General features: G+C 39.0%; 1 protein-coding gene across 5 annotated transcripts in view; it reads right to left on the bottom strand.

Moving 5' to 3' along the window:
• RCAN2 (regulator of calcineurin 2) overlaps positions 1-26,328 on the bottom strand; it is a 285,671-nt gene that overhangs the window by 100,446 nt on the left and 158,897 nt on the right. The window contains exons 1-2 of one of the 5 annotated variants that reach the window (XM_064360995.1): positions 4,644-4,701; positions 4,072-4,137 (exon numbers count right to left, since the gene is read on the bottom strand). The exons of 3 other annotated variants lie outside the window; for them this stretch is intronic. In XM_064360995.1, the coding sequence (XP_064217065.1) occupies positions 4,072-4,137; positions 4,644-4,670 (93 nt within the window). In that variant the 5' untranslated portion in view covers positions 4,671-4,701. Of the gene's footprint in view, positions 1-4,071; positions 4,138-4,643; positions 4,702-8,435; positions 8,752-26,328 lie in introns of those variants that run through there. One more of the 5 variants, XM_012448796.2, reaches the window with a different exon arrangement.

The following is a 26,328-nucleotide window of genomic DNA, read 5'->3' as shown; positions in this document are numbered from 1 at the left end:
TTGTATCCAATGGGATTATATACATCTCTATATCTGCAGAGCATAATCTGAGACTGTGACCACAGAAGGCACTCAATATAAATTTGCTGAATGAATGAATAAAAGTGCTTTGTATATAGTGCCTGACAAACCATCAGTGCTCAATACGTTGTTGCTATTATTAAGTTTGTTATTGCTTATGTGTCCTATTCTAGGAAAGGTAGCCTGAGATTTTCTTAGTCAATTCTCAAAGGCACAGTAAAGTCATAGAAGATGAAATCAATTCTATTAGATGCACTGATAGTGCAGGCTATAATAATACACCAAGAGATCTTGTGTTGTGTTGTGAAAAAAATCCCACTCCAGGTTTTCCCATTATGAGTTGTGTGGCTTTGTTCACCTTGGAGGTTTCCTGTGAAAAAGCTGAGTTTTGTATAATTTGGAAAGCACTGTTCAGATGTAAAATATTATTAGTATTGCTTTCACTGCCTCTGCCCTGCAATTCTTCACAGATTATCCGTCACTGAGTCAATGGAAAATGCTTGGTGACACAAGCAAGGAGGTGGAGGAGCTGTCAAACAGGCGTATCAAGCTCTTGGGAAACCCTTGCATTTTCTAGCAAACTCTTCTTTTTACCCAACTAGTTGGCATACTTAGATTTTAAAACAGATTATAAAACAAAATCCAAATTAGATGCCATACCTACAATTGCCACATTAGATTTATTGAGAAAAGCTAAGATGATCTCAACCACTGATTTATATACAAGTAGTATACCACCACCAGTGATAAGAAATAAGACAAAAACGGTGAGCATCAGATGAAATATTACATATGAGTTCAATGTTTACCCCAATAATTGATCAATGCCTTATTAGTTAATCCTTAGACATATTTTGGTAGCGGAAAGAGCAGTTCAAGTCCCTCTTCTGCCAATTAATAGCTGTGTAATCTTGTGTAAAAATGTAACTTCTCTGAATATCAGGAATCTATTTATAATGGGGCAACAGATGCCTTGGGCTATTATGAGGATTATATGAAACACCTGTTGTGTGCCATGTGTCTCAGTTAGAAGAATTTAGTGATTAGAAAGAGTAGTTGGAAGTTTAAAACTGCCCATCTTGATAACATATAATATCTATCCATGGAGATGAATATCTCTGGAGCTTACATTTGTCACCATGTGGGATGGTTTAATGCTCAACTTAGTAAACATTCCCCTGAGGTTAAATGTTTGGGGCACAGCATGAACATTGCTCACATATTTCTGTAGAACTATGAGAGATGGGGGAAGAAAATCTTACAATTAAACATCGAACTACCCTATTGTTGGAGTAAATAAAACATTAAGGAAGAAGCTGTTCTAGGAAATGAAAGTCAGTGCATAGTCCAATCTAACAGAAGCATAGATATGTTAACATCATCTTTCTGGATGCCACAGGGTCAAGACCTTTTTGAAACATTAAAAAAAGATTTGTAGTTCAGTGCTGATACATTAGATTCTGGAAAGAATAACTGTTGTAGTACTTGACTGTATGGATGTGAACATTGCTATGGTATATAATAATAAAAAGAGAAGATAATGAATTTCTTAGTCCCCTTCACTTCCAGGGGAATTTCTTTCAGCAATTGTTTAGGTTTCTGTTCAACTCTCTTGCCAAGAATCTTCTTTGGGCTCTTAATCCCTTGATGTAGTTAAGAGTGTGCATTTTCCATTAACTAGTTGGATATGCCATTGTAGAATAGATAGAGCATCCAGAAAAAAACCTTCTATGGTAACGGTAGGTAAAAAATAAAAGAAATATATCATAAATATGCATATTATGCTAACATTTGCACATGTGTATTATATCCATACACACACACACACACACACACACACACGTTTTATGCAGATATACTTACCCAAAAGTTGAATATGAAAGTACATATAGCAAATGTTTCCTAGGGAAGTTCTAACCTGGTAGATATTTTATTGTCAAATACTTTGAAGATTAACTCTCCATTCTAGCTAGAGTGGAGAGGTTATAACTTGTACCTGCTCAAAATTTCCAGTTGAAATTACCTCTCCATGTGTTTTTAAAATTCTATTTTGGAATCAGCTTAGCCTTAGAGTTAGGAAACAATACAGATCCTTTACATAAATAAAAGTGTCCCTTTACATAAAGAAATTATAGGCCGGGTGTGAACTGGAAAGTTTATGATCTCTTTGGAAAGCTCGGCTATTCACTGCAAAGTCGCAATGCCTGTTAAGCCCAGTAAACCTACAATCTAAACACATAAAGTGATAATAAATGTTTCAGTTATCATTTTCTTTCTTATGTATCAATTCTAAGCTTTATCAGAAAGTACTAAAACAAACCCATATAAATTACTGATAGTTGGGCTCAAACAGAATCATTAAGAATGCAAATGGTACTCTCTGAAATTTACATTAAAATATGTTTCTTTAGGAAAACAATTTTCATTAAAATTGCTGTTTTGTTTTAATATATCTAACATTTAGTTTAGAGGTAGCAACTACCAATGTCTGTTACTTTCCAACAGTTAAAAGATACTTTGAACAGAAAAATAAGTTTGTAGTTATTTCCCCACTTAACAATGTTATTAGTTGAACACAGTCTACTTTGTCTTTATCTAATGTGATAGGTGGCTGAGAAATCTGCCTCTGAACCTTCTCAGAAAGTATCACTTTCATAAAATCGTTTCTTTCCCCTCTCTGAAAGATGTCTGCTACTTTCTTCAGAGGCAAGAAAATGTTTATTATTGTACATTTAAGAATGTTAAGTTCTCAAAGAATTGTTTTAGGGATGATTAATTTTAACTTTCAGTTTTGCATTAATTCATTTATTTCCAAAATAGCCTCAATTCTAGTCCATGTTATTACCAGAGAAATAGCAACATTTGTTTTGCTAGAGGGTTAGAATCTGTTATACACATGCCATCCTCGTCCCACATCACACACACACTGCCTTTTGTTCTTCATAAACCAAAGGTGGTCTAGAGATGTATGACAAAATATTATTTTTAATTGCAGCCACTGAATAGGGAATGAGCACTTCAGCTGACTTCACGTTTTGGTGACTGAACGTCAGTTACCACGAATACCTCTAGAGGGTTTACCATTTCTGAGAATTCAATCACATACAACTCAAACACTTCTAAGTTACTGAGTCAACACAATGCTTTTTTGAAAATTCTTAAAGAGCTTTAGAGTTCTGCAGAGCCATAGGTCATGGTTGGTTGTGCCCAGATCCCTACCCTAGTACTTGCAAAAAACATAAGAAATGGGCATAAAGCTCAACCAGCTTTCTTAACCAACCCACCTAAGTTTCTGAAACAATTCCTGATACACACATATTCTCTTGTGTCACTTGTTTCTCCTCAAAGAAGAGTACAAAGTGCATCATATTACCTCAGCCTCATCCTTATCCTCCTACCACTCTTACCAAACAAAACAAGTACTATGAAATTTCCAGTGGTGTGTATGACAGAGAGATTTCACTGTACTCAGTGGCCATGATGTGCTGGTCTTTTTCATAATTCACACAACAGCATGAAACAAATAGACTCTGAGTCAGTCACATACACTATTGTGTAAAAAGAAAAATGAAATGCACAAAGCAGTAGAGGATTTTTCTCAGCATGATCATTTTGTGTCCAGATTAAGAGATTTGTCCCATGTCACATGGATTGGGAGGATGTTGGGAAATTCTCAAAAGCAGAAGAGAGAAAGTAAGACTTATGAGTGACCATAAAAGGGCCGTGGCCTTTCAGAAGAGAAAAGAGCTGTTCTGCAGCAACCCTAAGATTCCAGCATACGAAGAATTACTGTGCTGAAAACAAACTTCTATTTGTATTTACCCCTCCCCCAAGAGAGCCATTAGGCTTAAAATGTAGCATGAGGGAACTAAGTATAATTTTCTGGGAAAAAAAAAAAAAAAAAAAACTATAGCATGAGACAGTGACAGTCTCAATGGGTCCCTAAATGAATGAACAATTGAAACAGGTTAAATGGTGCTAGGGTGGGGTTGGGGACTAGGTAGGAGCACAATGGATAAGATGGCTAAGATGGCCTCTATTTCTACTTACTATTTGCTCTATGTGGAATGATTTTCTCCCAGCTCTGTGAATGGCGCTCTCACTTTCTTTAGATCTCTGAATGACATTGAAACAATGACATTTAATAAACTGTCACTTCTCCAGAGATGTTTCCAATGACAATCTATTCAAAAATGGTCTTTCCTCCCCCATCAATGCTCTATCCCTCAACACTGCTTCATTTTTCTTCATAGCCCTCATCACTAACTGAAATTTCAATGTGTATTTACTTGTTTACTAGTTCACTGTCTGCATCCCATGTTAGAATATATGCTCCATGAAGGCAGGGACGTCTGTCTTATTGAACCCCTAGTGCCTAGAGTATTGTCTGGTAGGTAATAAGTGCTCCACACGTGTTGTTGGATGAATGAACAAATCTCTCGAGCTCTAAGGGTCTTCATGCTTCTGTACTTCTTATAAGATTTGTCATGTTTCCTGCCTGCTCTAATGAGCAGAAGGGAGCTTTGTGAATTTCCTGTGTCCTACATGGATGCCCATGGAGACAAGGCTGGATCCCTGGGACATTAATCAGAAGCTCTCCAGTCTAGAGAGGAGGAACTTACCCCTTCTCCTGTGCAGGAGGCCACCATTGCAGAGAAGGGGCAGCCCCAGGTTTGGACACCCCCTGGTGGAGTGGGGGCACTCTGCTCCAGGTAGGCTCTGTAGCTCTGAAAAGGCACCTACACCCCCCACAGCAGCCAGTAGTAAAGAAGAGCATTTGCTGTTGGCTCAGAATCAGGTGGAGGAGCTGCAGGTGTGGAGAACGGAACTGTAGAGTGAGTCTCAGCATTTTTGACAGCTCAGAGATATTGCTTATAAAACTCCACACATCAAGTCTTAGCTTGGGAGATAAGGATCCAAGGGCTTAAGAAGAGCTTACTCTAAACAATTCTTGGCTGACCTCACCTGTACTCACCTGTGCCTAGAAGAGACAAGACACTGGCGTTACATGATTACCTATGCCTGGGCTCCATTCAGACTAGCCAGGTAAAAGTTCTGGGTGTGGGGGCTGGGCACATTAATATTTTTTAAAGCTCTCCAGGGGATACCAATGTGCAATCAGGTTTAAGAACCACTGGACTAAAGTGAAATGTAAATTTCATTACCAGTCTTTTGGCTCTCTTTCATTTTCCCAAGGGTTTGGCTCTTTGTGGAGTGGGAAGACTATTTTCAAAAATCTGAGAATATTGGAGAAAATCAACCCTGCACATTCACACACACAGAAATTCTGCAGTTCTGCCTAACATTTTCTTTCTATTGAGGGCTCTCAATTTCTAGATCTTTCTGAGAACTCTCATGCTGCAGGACAGCTAGGTTCACAACACCACCAATGGAATTTCCAGAGAATGACAAATATGGCAGGATTCCATTTGTCTGATTTCCTCCTCTTTTTAGTACTATTGCTTGAGCAGCTTTGATAAAATTTAGGACATTAGAGTCAGAAGGGCCCCTAATGCAACCAGCTGAGACCCATCGTGGAGGATGAGGCTTTCTATGTCACTACAGGAAACTGGATTTGTGGATGCTTCTACCCCTTTCAAATAAACTCCTATATTTAAGAAGGAGGCCTGCTGGTTGCACCCCCCTAGTATGGCTGCTTGCCCATGGGGGCTACATGTAGAGAGTGGGGATGCCTATTAAAAAAACAAGCCTGAGGTTAAGCAAGATGGATGTAGGTAGGTGAGACAGACCCTTTCCATGTGCCTCCCTTTTCTATGACAATAAACCTTAAAGACTTTGAAGAAGGAACTCTTGGCTCCACCAGTTATTAGTCACTAATGAAGAAGCAGGATATCTTTGGGGAAGCTTTTTTTGGTGCCTAGAATTTTACATTTGAACCTTTCTTTGTGATAACAGTAAATGGTCAGTTTTGAACCAGGAGCATAGGTTTTCTTAACACTTGGCCCACCTTAATGTGTTCATTTTTCCCCTTTATAATAAGCACAAAGTAGATCTTTGCTTGATAATAATGTTACTGCTTTACATTAGATGATTAAATATCTAAAATGGAGAGCTGTATTTTCTAGGTGGCTAGGGTGTTTGTGTGTATTCAGAGTGGGATGGGAAGGAAAACATTTTCTGTGTGCTAGACTGTCATTGTAAATTCAGCTGGATTTAGGACATTCTGATAAACTGGTAAAAGTAACCTATCACTTTCAGCGAGGTTACAAAGATGACAATGATGACGGTGGTAACAGCTAACATTTATTGAGCACTAAATATGAGTCAGGCACTGTGTTAATTATTCTACATGTATGATTTTCTTTGTCCCGAAGCTAATAAGGTAGAAATTACTACTATCCTCACATTATAGATGAGAAGACTAAGGCACAGAAAGATTAGGTAACCTTTCTAAAAGAAAATAAGCCCATCATGATTCAGAGCTATTGGCAGTAAGGACATGTAGCACATATTTCTGGTGACAGTCTTCCTCGAAAAACCCCATAAATTTATGAAGAATAGCATCAGCTGTTCACAATCAGCCTGACTCACCTTCTTTCCCATTTCCCTCTAATTTCTCATAGAGAACCTACTGCAGTCAAAAGGATCGACTCACTAGATTACAAAATACTATGCCTTCTCTCTTTCTGTATAAAATCTACCCATCCTTAAGTTTAAGCACCATTTTTCCATGAAACCACCCCAACTACTCAATACAATGAGCTGTAACAACTTTGTGCCCTCTTAATTCCACAAAACGTTCTTTGTCTTTAAGAAACCTTGGGCAAGCGGTTATTTTTATGTCATTATCATAGATACATATGCCATACAAGCATATTTTAAACTTTTTCCTATATAAGCACAATGCCTGGAATCTTGCAGATAGCCAGTAAATATTTTCTCACTCACTTTTCTTAAATCAAAAAAGTTTAGAATATCTTATGACATTCACAGGGCAAGTGTATAAACAACAGATGACTGTTGAGGACAGAAGTGAGCTGGGAAATTTTATTCTCCAGAGATGGAATTATATTCCAGTGGTTACTGGAAGATGTCTCTCTACCTGGTTACCCACACTGGACTTGAAGTTGGCTTTAAACAGGAGGGGTCTGATGACTGCTCTCCCTTCTCAAGTGCTTATGAAGTACCACTGGCAGGACCGTGGGTCTCTGCATGCATGTTTCCATTCTGGATGCAATCACAGGCAGTGCCAAACCTTTATATCCTTATTTTCTGAACCTTCATATGACAGGTGGTGGACATTTTCATGACACTGGCACAAAACTTGGTAAATACAAGGCCACATGTTTAAAATGGATTATCAAATCTATTTCAAAAGATTGTGAAAGCTGCAATCGTGAATGACATAGCCATGTGTTACGCCAGGAACACATAAATCCCCACCTGTGAAGTACCAGGGTGTCACCTGCACACCCAACATAAAGAATTCAGGGTATTTCTTCTAAAGCAGGAATGGCAAATGATTATGCAATGTAATTCCCCTTTTATTCCTCCCACCACACAATGAACAACTGACCTTGTGTGTGTGTGTGTGTGTGTGTGTGTTTGCGTGCGTGTGAACTGTTTCAATAAGAAGCTTCAGCTAGTTCTTTTATTAAATATGAGAGAAGAAATAAACATGCCTATTTTACAAGCATGGAATCTTTTCCATAATATAAAGCCAAATGGAAAATAAAAGAGAATAAACATCATCAGAGGACAATTACCTAGACAAGTCTACAACTGCTGCTGCTAATCAGTGAGGACCAGCATGTATAATATTAAGTCTTAAGATGCAAAATTTATTTATGCCTAAACTTTATGAACAACTGCTCAAGGAAAATGACTTGCTTTCTTTGCCTGACAAAGAAAATTTAGGCAGCTGCTCTCCAACTTTGATTATCAGAAAGCTGGGGACTGAAAACTGTCATCTGTAGAACAGCTATTGTTCAGTTTGAAGACCACATCACAGGATATTTAAGTGACATGCCAGAAAGGGTTACTGCCCCACTGTCAGGGTGGCCTGGATGCTGGGTTTATGATTTGTGCTTTCTTGATGTAATCATTGATTCAAAACCCCCCTAAACATTAAGGGCTGGAAAATTCTCCTTATTGACAAAGATACAATATGAGAATATGAAAATATGTCTACTGGGAAAAGACTGACTGGGGATCACCTAATAGAAAAGACAAGAAGAAACAGACAATGACAGACCTTATCACATTTTAAAATAATATACTGGTCCCTCTTCCAACTTATTCTACTTAATGTAGCCATGCACTCACCACATGCATTTCTAGCGCAGACTGTGAGCTGAAAACTATTAACCAAAGTCTTATTTTCTTATGCTAAAAAGGCTCTGCCAAGCAGCTTTAGTAACAGTAACAAAGAAAAATAAAATTGCAGTGCATACCTTAACCTCCTGATTGGTAAAGACCTCGACATCCACCACACAGGCAACCAGAGTGGAAACATCACAGTCCATGCTAGGGGCTGGCATTCCCCCTTCTGAATTTTTAATAAAGAGTTAGGCAACCTCAGAGTTGAGAGTGAAGGGAAGAGCCTCCAGATGGATATTGCTGTGGCCAGGCCCGGGTGCTGCCTTGCTCTGGGGACGGCTGGAGGCTCGGGCTCCTGGAGCCCGCTCCCACTGCACGCAGACCTCCGCGTCTGAGGCAGCACAGCAGAGTAACGAACGGCCCGGCTTGCTCATGGCAATGACATCACCACAAAGACTGACACAAGCTGAAGCTATTTTTTTTTCTCCAAGCCTTTTATCTCTAGGCAGTGCAGTGGAGCAAATTGAACATGATTATGTGCTAAATCTGAACTCAGACTAAATCAATTCAGGCAGCGTTAGCTAGGAACTGAGTCATAGCTGTTGTTGCAGCCGAGTGCTTATGTTTGCAAAAAGCAGGAGGGTGTTGGGGGGGAATCTGACACCAGAGTTTCTTCATTGAGGTGGGGGAGGTGTAATTCTGCAGATGAGCCTCCTGAGGTTAAGGTTTGACAATTTTCTGCCTTTGAGATGAGCAGGAAGTTGAGGCATTTTGCAAATTGCTTGGCTTCTGTTAATTGCTCTGTGCCACTCGGAGCAGCCACACATGTTCTGGGCATCCTAATGCATCCCGGGCATGGGCTGAATAAAAATCCGTTCTTGGAGTGACTAAAGAGCTGGTCGTCTGTCATTTAGGGAGCATGGTAAGAGGAGATAATTAGGGGTTTGTGGAAATTCTATTTGAAACACGTAAGTGCAGACCAGTAACGCTAAAAGCACTCTTCCAGGCTCGGGATTTCAGGCTGTCTCCAAGGTCATTCAAATCAAAAGCAGTTCATGGAAAGGAGTTACTGCAAACGTTTCACAGGGGGACAGATGGCAGGGTCTAATGGGCAAACTCACTGATGTGGCTCAGAGCTTGTCAGATCCTCAGGGCTTAACTTCATCTGAGACTTTAAACACATCCCTTTGCTTACTCAGACTCTTCTTGATTATAAATCCCTGAAGGGCAAGGCCACAGATAATTTACCTTTATATCTTGAGCTTTTCACAGCCTGCTGGCACGAGAAGATGATATTTGTTTAATAAATAAATAAATCAAACAGGAATAGCCTTCTTTCACCGGAGTGACCAAAGAAAAAATCTCCAATTGTTTTTTATCATGAGTTATACAAGTCCCAATAGAACTCAATAACATTGTAGCAGCATCTATCCTTAAGAATTCAGCTGGATCTTCAGTGGCCATTGGAACATCCTGATTTATAACAGATTGGTACTTTTCCAACATATGACTGGACAAGAGCCTCCCAATTTTACATGCAGATGAGAAAGGTGACTTTTCAGATTGAGAGTAGAAGCTTTCTCATTGGTCCTCATTGGTCTACATTTGAATCCAATTGTTCCCCTTCAACAAGGCATTTTCAATGCTAAAGGTAATCAGGCCACAAATGCAGATATTTAGACTGATGAAATTGTGTGTGTGTGTCTTTGTTCATGTGGCATTTATTTTGCTGTCCAGGACCCTGTGGGAAATATTAAGTCATATATGCATATAATCCAACCAATATCGAGTAATGACTATGCTAAGCTCTGCATCTGATACTCTCAAGGATAAAAATGACAAAAAAGCAAATGTCACTATCATCAATGGGCTTAAAATCCAGGGGAGGAGATAAGACATGGAGACCAACACTTCACAAGGCAGGGATGGTGATAGCTGAAGAGGTATAGGAAGTGTCCAATGGGAGCACTGGAGAAAGAGCAATGGCTACTGAATGCTGAATCCCATGTTGGGATGGCAGGTGAGCATCAAGGAGCGGGAGGAGATTTCTGCTCTGACCTTGGCACATGGGAAAGACACTGGCAGACAGAGAAGAAGTGAAGGGAGTCCTTCAGCTAGGGAAAAACAGACTAGAAATGTCCAAAGGAAAGAATAAGGCATTTGGAACCAAAACACACTAAGGGTTAAATCTGGCTGGGGCCTGAAGTATACAAGGCAGCCAGAGTCAGATGATGCAAAACCTGGCCAACATGAAGTACCAGGTAGCTTTTGAAAAGGCAAGTGGGGTATCTAACTGTAGAGATACAGCTAAAATGTAAAGTATATACAAAGGTGAATATGATTTTCAATACCATTGGCATCTGTTCAAGAGGCAAAACAAAGAAATGAATATTTTTTCATATGCTGTGGCATATCCTAAAATTTACCTTTTACATTTTGCAGCATATTGTTTAACAATCAGCTCTCTGAAAAGAAACATTTCGATTTCTAGCATTTGTCAATTTCTATGTTGTAAATATGCTCATCATGGCTGATTTCAAGCAGTCAGTGTGAAGTCAAGTTGAATGCAAAGTTGGGAAGACATGCATGTAATCTGTTTACACAGGCTGTTCCAGCACATCACTGTTTCATACTCATGAAAATGTCATGCCATATCAGTGACAGATCATCCACAGAGACAAAGTCCACCTGTGCCCAGAGCTCATCAAGAAACAACGGCAAAGTAGAAGCAACACTCTAATCATTGCTCTGTTTACATAAGGGACTCTATGAATTATTTTACACTTTGTGTTTAGGAAAGAGCTATAAAAGAAACACGTGGCTATGATCTGTCCTGGCCAGAGGACGTTATGCAGGAAGCAAAGCCCTACTCAAACTTGTAAAATAGGCAGCTTTTTTTTTTTTTTTCTAATGTATCCTCCGTTTTCCCTTTCTAATTTCATTCTGCCCTGAGGATTCCTTCCTGCTACCCAAGCACCCACTAACTTTATGCTTTCTTCTTTTAAAATACCTTTTCAAGGACAGCTGTCAACTCATCTATATTAGCATTAAATGACTGATAACTCATAGTATTATCCCTCTCAGAGGAATCTGTATTTTAACAGGAGAGTCTTAAGTTGGGTAAATAGTGTTTTTAGGGTGGAATTCTAGGCATCGAGAGCAGACGATTTGTGGGGCAAAGGAACATTCCAGTAACTCTGAACTAAAATTAGTGGGTTTTAAACCCCCAAATTATTGGGTTTTTAATAGTTAATTATCCAAACAATATGGTCATTTTCCTATAGGTTAGAGAGCCCAGGGGAGTCTCCTGTTAAAATGGTATCCTGTTTCTCTAGAGAGAATGTGTTTTTTATAGCTAGGGGGCTGACTGGCAGTCTTGGAGGTGTCTGGAATATAGATGTACTTTGGCCATTGGCTACAAGGCCCTATAACCACTGGACTCAGATTATTCTCCCACCTCATCTCATATAATTCTTACCTTTCTTTACTCTTATTTTCCAGCCCCATTGGCCTTATTGGTGTTCCAAAAAAAAAAAACAGGAAAAAATTCCCAAGCTCATTCCCATCTCAGGCCCTTTGCACTTGCCATTACTTCTCTCTGAGTATATTCAGATCTTCCCATGGCTTGCTCCTTCTTATCATCTAGTTTTCAGCTCAGATCACATTTCTTTGGAAAAGCATTCTCCAATCAGCTAAAATAAAAATTGTGTGCACATACATACACACACAAAGTCAATCACTAACCTGACATCTTCATTTTAACTTTCTTCACAGCACTTTTCACTACCTGAAATTATTCTGTCCATTAATTTCTTTATGGGTCCACTGCTTGTCCTCCCAACTAAAATTAAATCTCCATAAAAGCAGAGATTTTTTGCCTGTTCTGTTCCCTGCTGTATTCCAGGAGCTAGAAAGATGCCTAACACAATAAATATTTGAAGGATGAATGGGTAAATACACAAAGGAATCTAAAAAGGCAAGTAGAGAGACAAACCAATTAGAGATGCCTCCTAGATCTAGGAGTTGCAGGGAGGTTTTTGCAGGGGGACGCAAGGGCATAGTGGGTTTGGTGATAACCTCTCATCTCTGAGAGCTGATTGGCACAGCTCTGTTCAGAAGTGTCCTTCCCAGCTAAAGTGGTCAGAAAACCTTGAGATTCATCCAAACCACTGCTCTCTCAATGACTGATCCCAGTGAGGAAAGGAGGCAGCATGCATAGACCCCTTGGACAGTGGCCCCTCCCCTCCCTTCAGGCCAGGCAACTCTCTAAAAGGATGGAGAGCTGAACTGATACACTAACCTCCACCTAGGCAGAAGGAGAGGCACACCTTCTGGTCCCAGAAAAAGCTGTGGAAGCAGCAGCCAAACCTGTTTTGCTAATGAGCATAGAAGTTCCCATTACAGCTATGGGTTGTTAAAGGCTTTACTCCTTCTGTATGACTTCTGGATCACCTGTTTTGTAAATGTTTATTATAGAGAATTTCAAATATATTCAGCAGTAGAGAGAATGTAATAATGAGCCTTCATGCACCCACCACCCAGGTGCAAGAATAATTAACACAGGACCAATCTTGCTTCCTCTCTGCTAGTCACTCTCAGAGTGTGGTCCCCAGACCAACAGCATTAACATCACTTGTGAGCTAATGAGAAAGGCAGATTCTTGGTCCCCACCCAAGACTGAATCAGAAACTCCAGAGGGAAGACCGGTATCTGTATTTTAATAAGTCCTCTAGGTGATTCTGATGCAAGCTCAAGCCTGAAAACCACAGCTCCGTGTCTTCACCACTTCCACACTCACTCCAGATTATTTTGAAGCAGGTGCCTGGCATCATATCATTTCATTTATAAATATTTCAGTATACATCTTTAAAAGACAAATGATTCCTCTTTTGAAATCACAGTTCCTATCATCACACAATCCAAAAAGCAAGAATAATTACTTAGTATCACCAAACATCCTACCAGGGTTCAAACGTCTCCAACTATACTATGATGTCCTCTCACTTCCCTCTCACTATCATTTCTCCCCCTCTCCTTGATCACATCCTGGTGTCCCTTCTCTTCCTTTTTTCCTCTTTAATAGATTGATTATTTAAATTGAGATCCAAACTATCATGTCTCTCATGTCTCTTTTAATCTATGGAGTTCTCTTCCATCTCTTTTTAAAATTCCTTGCAGTTTGTTGTTGGTGGTGATGAAACCATGTTATTTGTCCTTTAGAATTTATATATAGTGGAAATTTAGAAACTCCACATAGTGTAATTTAAGAGATTTTTCTGTTGCCTGTGGGTTTAGATCCAGAGGCTTAAGGGATTCAGGTTTGGCAAGACTCCTTCCTAGATGGTGCTGTGTGTACTTCTATCAGTGGGTACATAGAGTCTGGCTGTTTCTCTTTTGTGCATTAGTGCCTTCATGTTAGATGCCTAGATGCATTCATTTATTAGGAGTTGCACAATGATGATATTCCTCCTTCATTTATTCATGGAACGCTTCCATTAAGAGGAACTACTTCTCATCAACTATTTAGTTACTCTGAGCCACAGTTTTTGTAATAAAGACAAAAATAACTACTTGCTGCTTTTCTTTTATTAATTAAAAAATTATGAGATATGTGGGGGGGGGGGTCTTGCCATGTTGCCCAGGCTGGTCTCCAACTCCTGGCCTCAAGTGATCCTCCTGCCTCAGCCTCCAGAGTCACTGGGATCACAGGCTTGAGACAATGCACCTGCACCCAGCTCATCTAGTTTATTTTCATGACTTGCTTCCTATTATCCTGCAAAGATCACTGAGGTTTTATTTTTTTAATTTTTATATTTAAAGTATCATTAAGAATTTATGGATTAAACATATTTGATGGTTAAACATATTACATATATAAAACTACAATCCATTGTAGTTTAATTTTATTTATGTTCGAATTGCCCGTCTTTGGCTAGTGGAAGTCTAATCAGGTTGGCTCCTGAGTCCCTTGACAAATCTTCAAAGGCCACTTACTTTCTGGTATGACAAGATGTTCCAGGCTCATCTTGTTCATTTCCTGCCTTAGATAAGGAGTCAGGCATTTCTCCAAGGAGCCCCAGTTCCACTTGGTAAATATTTCAACATTTTTAAAGATCTCAATCTATAAGCTTAAAGGAACTCTTTGTACTGGTTTGGGTATTGTTTATAAGTCTTTTCAGTGGACAGAGCTAGAAAATATATAAACATATTTTAAAGTAAACATATGCCATGAGTTCAGATTGATCATTCCAATTCAGATCCAGGACTACAGAGATTTTGCTGAAACACATCAGTCTTACATTTGTATCCCTGTCACACCAGATATCCTGATTCTTACCAGCAACATAATTAGCTAGTTGCCCTACCCCACACTGTAGGCATGACAGCCTTGGAATCACAATATTAATGCTACCAGGAAAAGTTTAAGACTTTTTTTCTAGTTCTCTTTGTCCTTAGAGACAAAGCATGCACAAATTATGTCTTACAGTCATTTAGAATACCACATCTATTCCATCAACTAGAGACAAGTTAGGTTCATTTGTTTTTGATGCCTAATGGTTGCTTTTCTCTTTAATTTTGTGTTATAATTATATAAAATATTACCATGGCTCAAAAATCAAAACTAGAGATCTACCAAGAAATCCAGCTTCTATCGTTGTGATCACAATATTCTTTCTTTTCCTCTCATACATCCTGATTGTTTTAGCCTCTCTCATTTAAAAAAACTTCACAAGTATATGTGTATATTATTCTCCCATCTTTTATTAAATGATAGCATACTTTGCATACTTTTTTCTGTCTTGATCTTATCACTATAAAATGTGATGCTGGAGGTCACACCATAGTAATATGTAGAAATAGGCCTTTTCCTTTTTACACCTGTATGGTATTCCACTATTTGGATTTGCCAAAGTTTCTGCAACTAGTCCTCTACTGAGGGGCATTTGGGTTGTTTCCAGCCTTTTGCTATTAAATAATGCAGCAATGGACAGACTTTGACTCTTCATATTTTGTTATTATATCTTTGGGACAGATTTTAGAAGTGGAAACACTGGATTGAAAGGCAAATGCATATGTAATTTCGCTAGCTCTTGCCAAGTTTTCCTCCACAGGAATTGTACTATTTTTCTTCCCCACCAGCAATTTATGAGAAAGTTGGTTTCTCCACAGTATGTGTTGCATAATGCACTGGACATTTGTCCATCTGGTGGGTAAGATGTGGTTATCTCAGTGAAGCTTTGATTTGCATTTCTCTTTCCAGAGGTGCATATATTTCTACAAGTGAACTCATCCAGCATTGTCCAAATCAATGCCTTCCTATCTTCTTTCTGGCTAATTCAGATTCTGTTTCTGACACTAGCAATTGAAATATCCTAAACACACACTAGAGATCTCAGTGAGTTTTCTAGTTTATATTACTCTTTATTATGATCAAAGTGTTACGGTTTGTTCCTATGGTTAAGAGTTGCCTTTGTTTCTTCAATTATGATACCTCCCTTGAGTCTGTCCATCATATGCAAAAACACATTCTCACCTCAGGGACTTTGCACTTGGCCATCCCTCTGTCTAGAACGCTATTCCCATCATTGTGGCAGGTTCACTCTTCCACAGCATTCACATCTCGGCTTAAATGTCCCTCCTCAAAAGGCCTGTCCTGATCAGCCTATCTAAGTAGCATTTCTTTCACTATCTCCTTAGCCTGCATTATTTTTCTTCCAAGCACTTACCACTAATGGTTGCTGTATATTTATTTGCATAGCTATTATCTCCCTCCCTCCATGGAAAGCCAGCTCCATGAGAAGTGAGCTCCTCTACCTTGCCCACAGCTGTATCTCCAAATGCCCCCAAACGACAGGGCCTGCCATGCAGTGATAGCTTAGTGAGTATGCTGGATGAGTGAAAACATGGATGAATGAGTGGAATTGTTTTGCTCTGAAAGCCAACGGAGAACATGTACTGTCAAGGACATAGACAAGAAATGAATCTGTAACCTAGGTCCCTGTAAAGAAGAGTGAACATGAGAAGGGAGGCTGAGGCAAATGAAGGTGACTTGGGTGGCTGGACAATGGGGTTGGTGAGGTAGGGGCAGGAGAGGTCCATGAGAAGTCAGAGGGACACTGAAAAAGGAGGAGGAAGGGCACAAAATAAAATCCCCATTCTCCCCATTGTGCAGAAGGTCCATGCTAAGTAGCAGCTGCAATGACCTCAGGCAGACTTAGGGACAGTGCTCACTCCACCACTGCCCAGTTAGCACCTTACTGCTGCTGAGGCCCCACAGATACCTTACAGCTAATCCCTGAGTGGCACTCCTAAGAAGCCATTATCATTTCTTCTTTGCTATACCTTCCTCCCCAGATCCAAAAGTCTTATCCCTGCCTTAATTCATTCTTTAGGAAGACATATTTCCCCCTTTCCATCCTCAATATCAGAACCAGAGGGCGCATTCATTCTGGGCAGGACCATGCCTAAGAAGCTGACACACTTGGAAAATTACAGGAATGGAAATAAAAAGGGTGTTTGCTCAGCATCCTTGTCTTCTGGGCATTGAATTCTCTGGGAAATTCTCCTTCTCCTCCCATACTGGATGTGTCTGAAGGAGGCCCTGACCAGACCAGGCCAGTCAGACTTCTTACGAGGATTTTCTAAACCCAGACTGCGTCAAGAGCACAAGTTCCCTGTGGTGTCAGAAGCATGGGACTGTTGCTGCTGTGTTTTTCACTTGTGCCTTTGCATTAAGCCAAATTTGTCAGAAACAGAAAGAAAAAGTGGAGAAAAGAAATCAAATCCTGGAAGCATCAGAGTCCTCATTTCCAGTCACTTTAGAGGCCCGGTGGGTCCTGCGATGGGTCTCATTATTCAACTCTTCCTTTGGTCATTTTAATATGCTAGCATTATTCTAACCAATGCCTCTCTTTTTTCTCAACCTTATTCAGATATTGTTTCTGTCACTAACAACCAAAAAATCCTGTCCAATATACACCCACAGACAAACCTAGAATAAATAACAAAGGATAATAAAATGGGAGTTAATCACTGGGAACTGGATATTCAGGTCTTCAAATGAATTCATGAAAAGGACGCTCCTCCTTCTCCCAAGCAGTCTTGAGGTGAGGGTGCAGGCATCATCCTAAACCTCCCTCTTGAGGTCCCAGCAGGAGTCCAGCCGGGATTTCTACAAAGACAATCTTGGCACAGATCTTTTTATTTCTACTCCCTTTATCTTAGTAATCTCTCTTTCAGGTTACAGTGCTGTCTAACTAGTTTTTGGGCCACGTGCTTTGAAAATCTGCATCTTGGTGTGATAACTACCTCTGTTTAGAATGCCATATTTATTAGTTTATCGTATCTCAGTTGAAATTTGGAATTTATCGTCCTATCATACTATCATTTCCTTAGGGCTAACTTTGTGAAGGAACTCTGTAAACATTCATAGGCATTAATGTATTTAAATTTCACCATAGGCCCCATTTAGAGATGAAGTAATTTGCCCAAGGACAACTACCTGAACAGTGGCTGAGCTAGATTATATCCAAATGGCTTGTCTTCAAAGTGTGAACTCTTAACTTCTCAACCTTTCTGCTATACAAACTTCAACATTCTGGAGGACAGAAGATGAACACATATGCACTTTGGAAAGAGTTACAGTGGTGATGTGAAGATTGGGTTGGAAAGCAGCAAAAGTAGGAGGAAAAGAAATTGGCATCTCAAAGTAACTTTAGAAGAACGGGAATCAACTTGGCTGAATTTCTTGATTGAAATCTGTAAGTAGCAATGAGCAATGCTGGAGACACTGTAGAAATATAAGATAACTCAGTGTCTAGGCTAGATGGGGTGGTTTTTAGAGACAGAGAGGCAGATGCTAAAGGGTGAAGGTTTCAAAGTCTTATCTCCAAGGGGAAGATGATGCCAGGGATAAGGGCAAGTTCCTTAAAGAGATGAAAGGTCTCATCCACTGAAAAAAAATCAGGAAAGGCTTCAAGGAAAGAGAAGGGCATGTGGTGTGGATGCTGGAGCTAAGGTGGATCCAAGCCTTATGGGCAAGGATAGGGATGTGTTTAAAGACCAGTGAACAGCTCATTTAATTGGGATGGAAAGCCTGAGCAGGACATTGTGGGTTATAATAAGATTGGACAGGAGGGTCATGGCCAGATAGTTGAGGACTTTGAGTGCCAGGGTTAAGAGTGGGCATATTTCATCCAGTAAGTTATGTGGATCTATCAAAAGTCCATGAAAAGAGTGGTACAGGAGGTTGAATTGATGTGGGGAAGGATTGCAAATGTTGGTGATTCCAAAACTCTTGCCAGAGGCAATAGGGGCTGAATTATGGAGATGCAATAGTAATACAAGAAAGGGAATGGATATGAGAAACGCCATGGAGATAAAGTGTTTAGAGTTTAACAAATAATTGGCTGTCAAGTTAACTATCTGGGGATGGAGAATAAAATGAAGACAGAAACAGATTGGAGGTACCAAAACAAGAAAATGTGCAAGGAGAAATATTCAAAGGAGATTCTAAGGTTCTCAGCCTGAACAGATCATGGTAACTGTAACTGAAATAACTTAGTTATACAAGTGACAAGAGTCTGTTTGTGACATACATCCATGACAATGAGATACACATACACATTTGCTCGTTTCAATCTTTAGCTAATATCATTAATCTCTAAGTTTACACAAAAGCCAAAAAAAAAAAAAAAGGGGGAAAGATAAAAACAGATTGCTTCTTACAATGGTAAGAGATACTTGTTTTTATTGGCACTAATTAGGGAAGAATATTATTACATACTGTTATAGTTCTGAGTAGTCAAAACTCTAGAAGCAGATTCCTTTTCACTGCTTTTCTTCTCATGCTAAAACCTACAGCATGAATGAGAAAAGCAACACAGAAATCTGTGAATTGTGGTCCTTCTATGCAGCTATTTTTACTCTTTCAGAAATGCCTAGACTTTAGTTTGAGGTGTAAACATGTGAAAGTATTTGATGAGTCTTATTCGTTATTTGAATTTAAAGGATTTTAAAGTGCAAAAATACTTCTAGAAAAGCGAATATACCACATTTAGACCTGAACATCTAATCTTTTCACAAACCTGATCCTCTTTCTGTATTCCTTGTTTTAATTATGACACCACCTTCCACCCCAGTCACCATCCTTGATAACTTTAGTCATCTTTGATTTCTTCCATTGGCAGTCCATAGCTTCACTGGGGTTCAGGGTTGGTTAAGGTAGAGGTTCAGTGAAGTTATCACAATGTACTGTCTCTCTAGCTCTGCCTTCTGAAGGTCAATGTCATCCTAAAGCTGATTCCCAGGACAGCTGCCAGTAGCACCCTCTGTCTGTTTTATTCCACAATAGGGACACTTAGGTCACCTGTTCACCTCTGACCATGACTGTGGCTGGGCTAGGAAAAGTGCTGATAACTTTCTGGTGAAAAAGCCAACTTAGACTCACCCCTAGAGTGAGGAGTGGCACCAGTGTTCCCTGAAGTGCATGGGTTGCATAGGAATGGAAGGATATGCAAGTAAAAATCTAGGTTAGGAGTAGAGGGATGCTGGGTAGGCACTCACCAGTGTCAGCACCATTTCAATTCCTATACCTGACACAGCTCTTGGATGCAAATGATGGGAAGTATCTTTGGCTAAGTAGCAGAAAAGTAATACATAGGGGATTAGCAGATTGCTCTTAGAGAGTTAACAAGAATCTTGAGAAACAGTTTCATAAACTAGGTAGGAACCAAGAAGGTCTAAGATGCAGAAGACTGAACAGCTAAAATGATACAGAAACCAGTATAGTTAGGATACCGCTGCTGGAACCCTCCAAATGCTGTCCTCATCACTGCTCCTCTGCTGCTAGAAGTGATCAGTAACTGTCCCTGTGGCTTTGTGTCATACCCTCTAGAGTCAAAGCTCGGGTGTGGTTTCTCATTGGTGAAGCCTGAGTCACACACCCCAACCCCAACTGCCAGGAAGCCTGGTGAGGGTAATTTTAATCTTCATGGCCTCTTTTGGCATGTGATAACCCCACCATAGGCAATGGGGAGTGAATTTCCCCAGTATAGAAAGTGCATTAGAATGCTGAGCAACTCAAAAATAACAAAGATCTGTTATCAGCCTCCTACTCACTCTGCTTCCCTGCCAATCCCATCTTCTTATTCAGTACCACCAGATTTGGCTTTGTGTGAATTAGTTCTGTGAATCACACCACTCCCCTGGTTCAAATACCTTCACTGCTTTTCCACTGCTGTTAGGTTAGGCATGGGGGCTCACGCCTATAATCTCAGTACTTAGGGAGGCCAAGGCAAGTAAATCACTTGAGGCCAGGAGTTCGAGACCAGTCTGGCCAACACAGTGAAGTCCTGTTTCTACTAAAAATACTAAAATTAGCTAGGTGTGGTGTACACATCTGTAACACCAGCTACTCAGGAGGCTGAGGCAGGAGAATCACTTCAACCCAGAAGGTGGAGGTTGCAGTGAGCCAAGCTCATACCACTGGACTCCAGCCTAGGTGACAGAGTGGGACCCTGTCTCAATAAATAATTAATTAATTCAAGGGGGCTTCTTCATATGACGATATCAACCCACTATCAGTCCATCCATATATCCACCCACCCACCCACCCATCCAATGGCTACTTATTGAATATACTGTGTTCCCAGTATCAACCTAGGAAGGGGCTATAGAAAGATGACAAGTCACTATCCCTTTATTCAAAGAGGTCTTGCTAGAAAGAAATGAAAAATCACAATATAGTATGATATGATGTGATATCATGTAATATACTATAAATTATATTGTCATAAATGATATGAATACAAAATGCAGTAGGAGCCTAGGAGAAGCATTTAAGTTTGGTGCAGGAAGGAGAGTTAGAGAAGATTTCTCTAAGAAAGCCACCTTTTGCTGAATTTTGAGAGGTAAGTGGTTTTTTAGTTTTCTAAATGGGCAGACAAGCAGAGAGTGATGTGACATTTTATATGTAAGCAGGGCCATAGAATGAGGTATTAAAATGTGAGAAATTATGAGTAGCCCAATATGGAGTTAGGGATCAGAGTGGGGGAAGCTATGGAGAATGCAGCTAGACTATTAGACATGAAGAGCTTTGTGAGTTATGAGTAAGATTTTAAAATTTTCTTCCTAATGGAAGACAGAACCAGAACAGTAGCCTCTTGAATATCCCTGCATCCAATTTCAGCTCTTTTACATCCATTCTGCAAACAATCCATGACCTGAGGGATCTTTGTACTAAGTAAATATGATTATATTACTGTCCATGAAAGTAGAATGCAAACTTGGAACGAGGGCCTGCATATACACAAAGAAAGAAAATGTTAGAATCCAACAGGAAAATAGGCTTCTGAGACTATACTGGGAATTTCTTAGGCTACCTCAGTGGAAAGCCATTCTCCTCCACTAAAATAACATATATTACTTTCACATTCATAATGTACATGAATCCATTACAGCTGTTGCTGTAATGAATGGTATAATTTATTTATTCTTGTATCCTCAGCACTTAGCACATTGCCTGCCATAAAGCAACTAATCAAGATAATATCTGATAAATGAATGAAATAATGCATGAGTGAATGACAAGATAAGCTAATCCCATCTTTGCTTCCTTTCATTGACAGATAATTTCTGAGACCTTCTACCCTAGTTGTAGCTCCGCTTTCTTCTTCTACTACTACTACTAAGACAGTCTTTTGGTGCTTGGCATGAGGTCTCTTACTCCATTACCCAACTCCTTAACTCCTCAAGATTTGAGAATCTTAGAGATTTATACTGGAGTTTAGAGATTTAGACATGAAGTTTCAGATGTATTTTATGCATATAAAGAGAGATGACTGAAAATCCACCAAAGGTTTGTGCTGTCACTCTATAGTACAGAGTTGTTTCTAAAAAGTGGTTTCCCAATCAGGACCCAGCTCAGACGTGATCCTATGCCTGAGCTCTGGCCAATGGAATGGGAGAAGAAAAAAATTCATGCTACTTTCAGCCATAAGAACTCCGTTTAGAACCTTCATTTCTCTTCTTCAAGCTGACCTGGGAGCCAAGAGTTGAAGATGGCAGACCTCTATCATCCTAGATCTTTGAATGACTGCATGTAGCACAGTCCTATTTCCTTCGACCCCCTCTTCTATCACATTGTGATGGGTTATTACATGAGTGGGAAAAAAGTCTCTCTTCCAGCAAGCCCTTGACATTTTAGGGTCTATCTGGTAAAACAGAGAGCAATGGGAGGCCGAGGCAGGCAGATCACAAGGTCGGGAGATGGAGACTATCTTGGCCAACCTGCTAAAACCTCATCTTTACTAAAATACAAAAAATTAGCCAAGTATGGTGGTATGTGTCTGTAGTCCCAGCTACTTGGGAGGCTGAGGCAGGGAATCGCTTGAACCCAGGAGGCAGAGGTTGTAGTGAGCTGAGATCGCACCACTGCACTCCAGTGTGGGTGACAGAGTGAGACTCTGTCTCAAAAAATAAGTAAAATGAAATAAAATAAAACAGGCAGCCTTACCACAACTAATACAGCAGATGTACGTACATGTGTATGTTGAAGTATGCTTCTGTGAATGCAAAATCCAATTTTATACAGAATCAAAAAACAAATAGGGATAGAAGCAGAAGCAAGAGGATTTAATCCTTGAATGAATCCTTGAAGGAAAACCTCTCTTTTAAAGTTTAATTTCAGTGTCTTCAATTAGCAAATTAGCAGTTAGTCATATCATTATTTGACAGATAGCATGTGTCAAGACAGAGGCCAAGGGAGAAAACCGAGTTTAAGAAAAGAGCAGGAAAGCAAAACTGGTAAAATGAATGAGGTTGAGAAAAAACTTTCTAGTAAAGTTACTAGGTTTTAAAAAAAATTAGTAATAGACACTTATGATTGATAAAATTTGAAATAACTAAATAAGAAATAATTGGAAATACATTATGCTTATGTTTCTGAATCTTGTCAGGCTGCAGGCTGCTAATGCCCTGTACTTTAAAAATATTCTACCTGCATAAAAATGGCAGATAAGGCCATCAAATGACTTGCTCTTTATTTCTAACCACTTGAAGGTCATCCTTAAAAGTGGGGGTGTCAAATCTTTTGGCTTCCCTTGGCCACACTGGAAGAAGAATTGTCTTGGGCCACACATAAAATACACTAACACTAATGATAGCTAATGAACTAAAAAAAAAAAATCACAAAAAAATCTCATGTTTTAAGAAAAACATTCAAAGCCATCCTGACCCATAGGTTGGACGAGCTTGCTTAAAAGAAAGGCATTTAGAAATGTAAATGTCAGTCCTTTATCGTCTTTTATTTACTATTCCTTTTCAGGTAAGCGTTGTGGTAAATCAAAAAGTGAGAACAGAGGAAGGAAAGGTAAGAAGCCCATGGAAATGCACAAAAAGGCTGTTTCTGTTATAAAATGGCAGGTTGATTACACACATTCACAACTGCTTAGATTGGGACTTAGGTTGGGGTGCCTGTTGGTTACGGAGGGCACCTTTGGAAATTCTGGAGCTTTGAGAAGTTACATTCTTTCTTTGACTGAGACATTTCTTTGGAGTGTTTCCATGGTGTTAGAGCACCAAGAGTAGAGAAACAAGAACCTGGCTATGAAAGACTGGCTCTAGGCTCAAGGAAAAGGGACAAAGACTCTTAGGTTACTTTCTAAGTGAACCAGCTCTGAAATAGGAATAGGTAAGGAGAAAGAGTATCAGGGTAAATGCTCTATAAAAGAATAAATACTTTACATTTGGCCGGAGTCTTTTTTATGCTGTGTCCTTGGGACACCCGGTATAGAAGGTGAGGCAGAGAATGATGTAGAATGCCAGCAATGGAATAATAAATCATCTTATCGAGAAGGAAGTTTTATCCAGGACTGGGAGCTCATGCCTGTAGTCTCAGCTACTCAGAAGGTTGAAGTGAGAGAATCACTTGAGCCCAGTAGTTCAAGGCTGCAGTGAGCTATCATTGTGCCACTATACTTCAGCCTGGGTGATAGGGTGACCCTGTCTCTTAAAAAACAACAAGCTATACAAACATGAACTACATATAGAACATAGATTCTCTTTTAAACCCAGAGATCTTATGAAAGGAAAACCTAAATACCTAAATGAACCAAATTCCATAAAGCAGTAAGTCCTTCCCATGGGAGCAAAAGTACATATTTGCTTTCATCCTTGGTGTAGTTGTGGGAGAAAGAATTTGCCATAGAGAGGTGTAAAGAGAAATGAGATGAACTAATAGAAACTTTTTATGGTTTCATGTGGGCTAGAATAATGGATCAGGATCCCAAAGAGTCACAGCCAAAGAATAAGTATGTAAAACTAATACTTTATCTAGACTAGATTTAAAATAGAGAAAAAGAGATCTGTGGGACAATATGGAGTATTTGAAATATGTGTAATTAGAGTCTTAACAGTAGAGGAGAGAATGATGCAAGGAGACATTTGAAGAAATAATAGCCAAAATTTTCCTCGAATTGATTAAAGATATTAATGCATAAATGCAGAAAGCTCATCAAACCCAATGATAACCAGACCTAGATGTGTCATAAACTCCTAATATTTAAAATTAAAGAGAAAATATTAAGCAGGAAGAAAAAAAAGGACATTATATACAGGAGAACAAAAACAGGAATTACTATTGACTTCTTATGAGAAACAATGGTGGCCAGAATACAGTGGGACAACATATTAAGTCAAGGAAAAAAAGATAAACTATCAACTAGATTTCTATATTCAGAAGAAGATGACCTTCATATATGAAGGTAAACTCTTAGGTATTTCTGGTAAGAGTGTAAAATGCTATAACCACTTAGGAAAACAATTTGATAGTATCTTTAAAAGTTAAAAATAAATTTAACATATGACCCAGGAATTCCACTATCAGGTATCTACCAAAAAAAAAAAACAAAGACATATGTTGACACAAAAGCTTGTTTTGAAATGTTTATAGTAGTATTATTAAAATGGCCAAAAAATGAAAATAATATGAATGCTTACCAACTGGTGAGCAGATAATCAAAATGTAGTTTATTCATCAATAAAAAGGAATAAACCTCTGACATGCTATAACAAGAGTGAACCTCAAGAATAATGTGCTAAATTAAAAGAAGCAAGGCACCACATAGCACATTATTCCATTCATATGAAATGTCCATAAAAGTAAAATAATGGTTTCCTGGAACTGGGAGTGAAAAAGAGGAAGAATTGTCTGCGAAAGGGCATAAGGAACTTTTTTGGAGGATAGAACTATTCTAAAACTATATTGTAATGATGGTTGTACAACTCAGTAAATTTGCTAGTAATCATTGAGTCATACACTTAAAATGTGTAGATTTTATGATATTTAATTTATGCCTCAATAAATTTGTTAAACAATGTAAAGACAGTATTTTCAACAGAAAAAGAAGCAGGCTCAGAGGATTTACCTACCATACATCTGATCCTCTAGAAATTATATTTTTCAAAAAAATATTCTTTAGACTTAAGAGAATAATATCCAATGGAAACCAAGATTGGTAAGGAAGGGAAGAAGAGGACCAAAAGGTGTAAATTTATGGATAAAGAGATAAGATCTTCTTATTATATTTATTTAAAAATTCTTAAAAATGATACTGATTATTCAAAACAAAAATAATGAATTATGAAGTTTACAGCAATGTAGAAATAAAATATATGACAACAAATCACAAATATCAAGGGGGGTTGGTTTGAATGGAATTATAGTTATGATATTTTTACTTGGTGAAGTAATGTAATATTAGTTAAAACATGCTATGATGTGTTAAAGATGTGTACTGTAGTCTCTAGACTAGAGCAATCATTAAAAAATAACAAAAGGAGGGCTACATGAAAAGTTCACAAGAGGGATCAAATGGAATACTAAAAACAAATGTGTTTACCCAAGAGAAGGCAGAAAAGAAAGAACAAAGGAATATAGGCCAGATAGAACAAACAGAAAACAAATGCCAAGATGATAGACCTAAACTCAATCATATTGATAATTATTTAAATGTAAATGAATTATAA

The sequence above is a fragment of the Aotus nancymaae genome, unplaced genomic scaffold (assembly GCF_030222135.1).
Source record: "Aotus nancymaae isolate 86718 unplaced genomic scaffold, 86718_ANA_hifiasm-v0.15.2.pri h1tg000040l, whole genome shotgun sequence".
Taxonomy (NCBI): domain Eukaryota; kingdom Metazoa; phylum Chordata; class Mammalia; order Primates; family Aotidae; genus Aotus; species Aotus nancymaae.
Note: the sequence above shows the minus strand (reverse complement) of the source record. Positions and strands in the feature narration are given on the sequence as shown.